Below are 7,758 nucleotides of genomic sequence, written 5' to 3'. Positions count from 1 at the left end.
ATTGTTCTAATTTTAACTCCTAAATATTGACACTTGTTAATGTAAACACAAAATATTTTCATTAGATTATCCTTGACACCGCATTGCTCCCCTCGTTTGGCAAATTGCCCACATAATGGGCGTGCTATTCTCATGCAACCAAGGTTACTGCCAATTCAGCGTCACARTTCGAGCACGTACATACCATCATCCACAGTAAAAATGGTTCTCTMCATGGACAGATGGGTGGGCAAAGTGGCAATAGTCACTGGTGCAAGTTCTGGAATCGGTGCTGCGATTGCTGATGCCTTGGTCGAAAATGGCCTAATTGTAAGTAAAAATTCCCATTTTCCCACCAAATTACCAAAACCTTAAGGTTGCTGGACTCGCACGTCGCTCTGAAGTGATCGAAGAACGTGCCAAAAAACTCAATGGCAAAAAAGGAAAACTCCACGCTGTCAAAACCGACATRAGTAAAGAAGACGAAATTGTCAAAGCATTCAAATGGGTTGAAGACAATCTTGGGCATGTCCACATCTTGATCAACAATGCCGGAGTTTCTAAAGAAAATTTCTTAGCAAATGGAGATGCTGAGTCGTGGAGAAACACCTTCGATGTTAATGTCATGGSATTGTGCATTGCCACAAGAGAAGCTGTGAAATCAATGACAGCAAATGACATAAACGGGCATATTATTCACATTAATAGCRTTGCAGGGCATAAAGTTSYGAATTTWCCCGGGATTAATGTCTACACAGCGAGCAAACATGCAGTTACCGCTTTGGCTGAGACTCTAAGACATGAGTTTTTAGCTCTAGGGTCGAAAATTAAAATTACTGTATTTGGTTCTTTCTTGTAATTAAACAAATTAATGAGAGTTTGTAGAGCATCAGTCCCGGATTAGTCACAAGCGAAATGACAACTCTCAACACGGGATATTCTCCCGAACGACAGGAAATGATGAAAAGTCTACCAATCCTGAAACCTGAAGACATTGCAGATGCCGTTTGCTACGCACTATCCACGCCTGAAACGGTTCAGGTATATTATTTTATCCCTGAAAACTCTTTCCAATTAATATTTTCAGATCAACGAACTGACGATTACTCCAGTCGGCGAGAAATTCTAAAAATTGGTAAAACATTCACAAGTGAATAAAGCAAAAATTGGAAAAACAGTATTTATTAACTAATTTATCTTTTGTATATCTAACAGAACATCCCCTTTGGGTGCCACAATCAGCGTATTTGTTGTAATTTCCAACGGAACTTTTGTCTTTTCATTTAGGGTAAATTTGTATTTTTCTAACAAAGCAGCTAGAACGAATTTAATTTGTATTAAACCAAATCGTTTTCCTGAAAAAAATTTGTAAAGTCAATTGTTGCAATTTCACCAAGTTTGGTACCAATACAAAATCTGGGACCTTCCCCAAATGGAATATGAGCATAAGGGTGTCTTATTTTTTTATTCTCTTTAGTGAATCTCTCAGGGTCGAATTTTTGCGGGTTTGGGTAAATTTCTTCGTCGTGGTGGATACCCAAAATTGAGACTAGGGCAAAAGTCCCTTTTTCGATAGTAACACCTTCGCCAGGTACTGTGTAGTTTTTGGTACATTGTCTTATTATATAGAGAAATAGTGGGTATTTTCTCAWCGTTTCTGGAAAAAAWTGAGTCAAGTTTTTCTTAAGCTTCRGGAAGCTTACCATCAACAATCTGGTCTAAATATTTCATCTCAGCAAGAGCTTCAAGAGTGAGTTTTKTGTGCTTCAGTAAGACTGAACAAATTTCCTTTCTGGCCCTATCTTGTATGTCAAAATTTTGGGCAAGTTCATACAGTGCAAAAGTAAGGGTATTCGCCGTGGTTTCATAAGCAGCTACAAAAATAATGAAGCATTGGGCCACAATTTCGTTGATTGTCAAAGTTTTGGCTTTCTTTTGCTCGATAAAAAACTGCATCATGTCTTGTCTAACATCATTTTTTTCTTCCCTGTGTTTAATAATCTCCGTCATAATTTTAAAGAAAAAGTCTTGGGTTTCTTTCGGTGTAGTCCTCAGTTTCAATTTCTTCGCCAAGTCGAAAAACATTGAAGCCAGGAGTTCTATAAAAAATTTTCCTTGCGACCACACCAAAAATTTACTTGTGTATGACTCAAACAAGAGATGATCGTCTGTGAAGATATTGCACTCTAAGCCCAAAGTACATGAAGCAGTGACACTTATGGTGAAGCAAGATAAGAGCTTGTGTATTTCTACGGTTTTTTGAATTTCCATCATTTGAATTTTCTTAAGCAAATTTTCAATAGAAGTATTGAGAGTTTGAAACATCATTTTTAAACTGCTTGGGGCGAATAGAGGATTAAGTTTTTTCCTCATTGTGGTACCACCTAGATTGATAAGATGGGCACTCAAAGGATCAGTTTTTTCGCTATAATACGTTCCACGGGTGTTAAAATGTTCAAAATCTTTGGTTAAAATATTTTTGATGTAATCCAAGTCGACTGGAAGGTAAATAGGGGTAGCGAAAACGAAAATACCGGCATGTTTCCATCCCTTGTTCTTAGCTTCCTTGTAAAGTCGAGACACAAGAAACCCTGCTTTCTCCTTGTTGACTAAAGGGTTATTTAAACAGCCTAGTGGAAATTGGGGTTGAAAATAAGGGATTTGTTTTTTGTGCCAATGTTGGTATTTCAAGAAAAAGAAAATTCGTACTGCTAAAAATAAAAAAACAACACTTAAACCAAGCAAAATCATTTTAGTTTTTGACTTGGCAATTGGTGCTACCTTGACCAGTTTTAAAAGCAATATGATAATTTTTTGATAAAGTTTATGGTTTTAAGCGACTCAATTTAAGTACTTATTTTTTCATTTATTACAAATAAATGAGATTTTGCATTTGAGGGTCACGGTCTTTTTCAAAGTTTTGCAAAAAAATGCTCTTTCTAAACTTGAGATTGTGCTTCTCGATAATAAAAAATTTCTATCATAAGTTAGTTAAAATTTACATTTGATCTTTATAATTTTGAAATTTGTGCATATTTTTCTGAAATTATGTATTTTTTTGTTTAGGTTTGTTTTACTAAATTACAACTTTTTATTCTGAATTATTTAAAAGGCTGATTTGGTATCTATATTGGTTTTACATAGTTGTAAACAATGTCATTTTTTTATTAAAAGTTACGATTAAAATATAAACTGAGTAAATAAATGTCAACGTTTCATATCTTTACATTTTACTAAACAAAAATATTAATGTATTTGATAAAAATAATTACTTAATCTAACTTTAGGTCAAAATGAAACAGTTTGCTCTATTTTAAATCAATTTGGCTCAATATGAATCACCGTAAAAGATTAAATAACAGTTTTCTGCTAAAATAAAGCAATATACAGTCCACTTTTGCTCGATTATATTACAGGAATGATTTTAAATCAATGTATTTTATAAAAATAATTGCTTTAATCTCAATTTTAAGCAAAAATACAGCAATTTGTGCTATTTCCAATCGATTTGGTTTAATTTTAAGCCGAAACTCAACCTGAATAAAAAATAACATATATTTGTCTACACTCATATTTAATTTATTTTTTTATTTTTGTCTAACTAAAATGTTGTTGTGTTTATATTTTATGTATGATAATAATAGATAAAAAATCAAAAACTTTGTGTTAAATGTTACCTTTTTTCGTGTATTGATTTACATTTTGTCATTAAAAAATATTTTTTATTTTGTACTTAATGTTAAAGAGTGCTTTTATCAACTAATTTTAGTAGATAAAGTATTTTTATCGTCTAGTGAAATAAAGTAATTTTTATGTACTGCTTATATTTCATCCAATAATTTCAGTAGATAAAGTAGTCTTTTATCGTCTAGTGAAATAAATTAATTTTTATGTACTGTTTATATTCAAGAAATTTTGGTAGATGAGTACAAAATAAAACGACGTGAAAAAAATCCACTCGCGAATTTGTCACTTGTAAACTTATCCTTTTCACTCGTAGATAAACAATTTCTTTATCGTCTTGTATAATAAATAACTATAAAAATGTGAAGTAGATTAGAAAAAAAAATCGTTTTTTTTATTATATTTATTTTATTTTGAAAACTTTAAATTTTATGTACATCTAAAAGTATTTCATCTTCGGGTACAGAAATGAACGAGTTTATTTTCAACTTAATTGGTTCTCTGGTTTTTGGGTTCACTGTAAAATTATAATTTTTCAACAAGAGAACCAATCCCACTTTAACTTGTACCAAAGCAAATCTTTTTCCTGTAATAATTTGTAAATTTTTTTGAAATTTATGTTAATTTTCGTACCAATGCAATGTCTTGGACCTTCTCCAAAAGCTAGATGCGTGCACGCAGKTCTCAACTTCTTATTTTCTTCATTAAACCTCTCAGGGTCAAAATTTTCAGGATTTGGGTAATAGTCCTCGTCGTAATTAAGTGCAATTGTTGGTACTATCACAGTGGTACCTTTTTCGATAACAACACCATCTTGTGGTACTTTATAATCTTTAATACACCGTCTTGTCAAATACATCAGAACTGGATATTTCCTCAAGGTCTCTTTAATTTTTTTTTTGTGAAAATAAAGTGAAAATAAAGCTTACCATCCAAAACTTGGTCCAAATATTTCAATTTGTAGACCCCCTCATACGTTATTTCACCCCCTTGATTACCAAAAATTGTCAAAAATTCTTCTCTAACCCTTTGTTGGATTTCTTGGTTTTTGGCCAATTCGTACAAGGCAAAACTCATAGTGGCATGAGACGTTTCAAATCCGGCTATAAAAAATAAAACACACTGAGAAGTTATTTCTTCAAGTGTAAACGCGTTTTTCYCATTTTTGAGTTCAATCAAAAATTGCATAAAATCATCTCTGRTRTAACAATTTTCYTCCCGAAATTTGATAATTTTTGCGACAAGTTGCATAAAAAACTCTTGTGTGTTTTTTGGCATTATCACAAAGCCTAAATATTTGGCCAGTTTTGGAAAAATTGAAGCTACCATCAAACCAATCATTTTATTTTTCGAGTAATTGACTGTTTTCTCAGCAAATTGTTTCAGTGCCAAATTTTGGTTTCCATTGCGATCCAAACCAAAGGCACAAGTTGTGATTACGTCGATGGTAAAGTCGGCAAAAATGCCATTGACATTAATGGTTTTGGTTTTTTCGATTTTATCTATCAGGGAGTTTTCACAACTCAACAGGATTTTAAACATTGCTTTGATTTTTTTTGAGGTGAAAGATGGGTTTAGTAACGATCTCAAAGACTTCCATTTAGAGGCGTCACCATTGAAGAGATTGGTTGAAATCGGGTCATCTTTTTTGTTAAAATACAACCCACGATCGACGAAATATTGAAAATCTTTGGTTAAAATTTGCTTGATGTAGACAGGGTCCACAACCATGTACACTGGGACTGCAAAAAAGTAAAAACCGCCGTGTTTCCAACCTTTCCTTTTCATTTCTTGGTAGAATTGTTTGATGAAAATTCCGGGTTTTTCTTTGAAGGTGAATGGATTGGGGATGTTTCCGAAGGGTATTTGTGGGGGTAGAAAGGGTAATTGGCGTTGTTTCCAATATTGAAACTTCCATTTGTAAAAAAGTGTCACTACTACTAGAAATAAAATAACGAAAATTGTCACACTGAGAAGTGTCATGGTTTTTACGTTAAAACAGTTTGGTCTTGAGTTGAGTCAGGTAGTTATTTATTATGTTTGGTTATGCATCAATTAATACAAAAATAATGGTAGTGTCGGTGATAATGAGCGATAATAAATAGTAGGTTGTTAAAATTAATAGTTTAATATTAGGTGTTTTCAAGTTTACTGTAATATAAAAAAAAAACTCAACAAAAAGTTTAATTTGTTTTTTTTTCAGATTTTACAAAAAATATGAATTTTAATTTTATTCAGCAATATTTTTAAGTTTTTCAGAGCCCAGTCAGAGGTTGTCAGAGAGTAAAAACTCTTTCCAAATGAAAATTTCAGATAAACGAACCTAGAATCATTGTAACCTAAAAACCTAGAAAACATTAAAAAAATTTTTTTTAAAGAATCGTTAAAACTGCGGTCATTGGTTGCTGAGAATAAAAAGATCCTTTTTCATTAAAAAAAAGCCAAAACCTGGAAACATACTTTTTCTCTTTTCTTTAAATAATAATTGAGGGTAAAAAGATGTTGTAGGAATCTTTTTCATTAAAAGTCAGATATCTCAGACAAATTGACGGTAAGATAATATAAAAAATTGTAGCTAAATGAACAAAAAAAAACAAAAAAAATTTTTATCGCGTTATTTTTAGGAATTGCGTATCTCAGATTTCCTTAATTTTTTAGAGTAGTGTAATAAAAAATTAACAGTTATAAAATTTTAATATTTTTGTTTTAGAAACTATTTATACAGGGTGTCTTAACCAAATTTTGCGTCAACTTTGGAAAAAATGCAATGTCACTTTTAACAAAAAAATTTAAATAGCAAGAGTGACACATTTTTTTAAGATATTTTGGGTAGTATGTATATTCCTTAAATTGATTTTTTTTATTATATATAAACATTTTTGTTTTCTCTCTCTGTAATCTTAAAAATCAAAACTCGCTACGCTATCACGCTTCCGGTATCTTTCTCTTCTCTAGGCATATAGTTGTAGAATTTGTCAAACTCGAAAAAGAATATTTATTAAAGCAATATTTCACTTTTTGACAAACAATAAAAAATAAAACTGGATTTAGTGTAAATTTCAATTATGCATGCCAAAAAGACAGACTTATAAAATATGAAGAAACTAGAGTTTTAAATAAGTTTAAAACTTTTTGGTTAATGTAGTTTTGAGAAAATTTCTAAAAAAATTTTTTTACAAAAAAATTAGTATTGTTTCTTAAATTTTTTACATATTTTTTATATACGCTCCTAAAAATAGCTATTTTATGGAGTCATTTGAGTCCCCAAAATGACTCATCTACCGAAAACAGCAACGATTAGTCAGTAAAAATTGTTTTTTTAAGTAAGAAATAACTATTTTTGGTTATTTTCAAAAATTAGTCAGTATTGTTTCTTAAATGTTTTATACGAAATAACAAAAATAAAATTTTGATTTTTTTGAGAATTTAACAAATAAATTATGCAAGATTAGGTATAATAAAAGTTGAAAAAAAATTTTTTATTTTGATAAAGATTACAATAAGAAACAATACACTTGCTTTAATTTTTTTTAAAAATTTGAAAAGTCGGTCCGAGAAAACAGTTTAATGGATTAATTCAAAAATTTACAGGGCTGTTGAGGGCATGTTAAACTGTAAAAAACCTGGAAACATACTTTTTTCTCTTTTCTTTAAATCAAAAATTGAGGGTAAATTTTTTTTCAAAAAAATGGTAATAGAATGTTGTAGGAATCTTTTTTCATTAAAAGTTAAATACCTCAGCGACAAATTGACGTAAAGAGAACATAAAAAAACCAAATTGAAGCTAAATGAACGAACTAGACGGCCCATAATAAAAATTTCCGTATACCAAAAAAAAAAAGAATAAAAAATTACGATTTTTTTTGCGTTTTTTCTTAGAATTACGTAATAAACGTAGCTAAGAAATTTTTTAACCAGTAGATCTCAAAACTAGAAACTTGAAGCTGCAAAATGAATTTTTTAGAAACTAAATACGACCACTTTTATTGAGGTACTATATTTCAAAAGTCATTAAAAAATTGAATTGAAGAAATTTTTTTGTTCTCTAAATTTTTTAAAATAGTAAAAGGTTTATGTAAAATGTTTTGTCGTTTT

General features: G+C 30.5%; 2 protein-coding genes across 2 annotated transcripts; one reads left to right on the top strand and one right to left on the bottom strand.

Annotated features, from left to right (window-relative positions):
* The first annotated feature begins 146 nt into the window (after nt 1-146).
* LOC123009373 (farnesol dehydrogenase-like) lies at nt 147-1,154 on the top strand. Its single transcript, XM_044405631.1, has 4 exons — nt 147-309; nt 356-817; nt 865-1,020; nt 1,067-1,154. The coding sequence occupies exons 1-4, from the start codon at nt 202-204 to the stop codon at nt 1,106-1,108; spliced, it is 768 nt and encodes a 255-aa protein (XP_044261566.1). The 5' UTR covers nt 147-201; the 3' UTR covers nt 1,109-1,154.
* On the bottom strand, nt 1,155-5,649 carry LOC123009159 (probable cytochrome P450 6a17). The gene is made up of 6 exons (XM_044405285.1): nt 4,593-5,649; nt 4,297-4,548; nt 4,101-4,249; nt 1,683-2,760; nt 1,385-1,636; nt 1,155-1,334 (listed from the first exon to the last, which is right to left on the bottom strand). Exons 1-6 carry the CDS (start codon nt 5,644-5,646, stop codon nt 1,168-1,170), a joined length of 2,952 nt encoding a protein of 983 aa, XP_044261220.1. The 5' UTR covers nt 5,647-5,649; the 3' UTR covers nt 1,155-1,167.
* Between the last annotated feature and the right edge of the window lie 2,109 nt (nt 5,650-7,758).

The sequence above is a fragment of the Tribolium madens genome, unplaced genomic scaffold (assembly GCF_015345945.1).
Source record: "Tribolium madens isolate multiple individuals breed KSU strain unplaced genomic scaffold, Tmad_KSU_1.1 Scaffold_71;HRSCAF=194;Tcas5.2_LG6, whole genome shotgun sequence".
In the NCBI taxonomy this organism is placed as follows: domain Eukaryota; kingdom Metazoa; phylum Arthropoda; class Insecta; order Coleoptera; family Tenebrionidae; genus Tribolium; species Tribolium madens.
The sequence above is the reverse complement of the archived record's forward strand: the minus strand, read 5'-3'. Positions and strand labels throughout refer to the sequence as shown.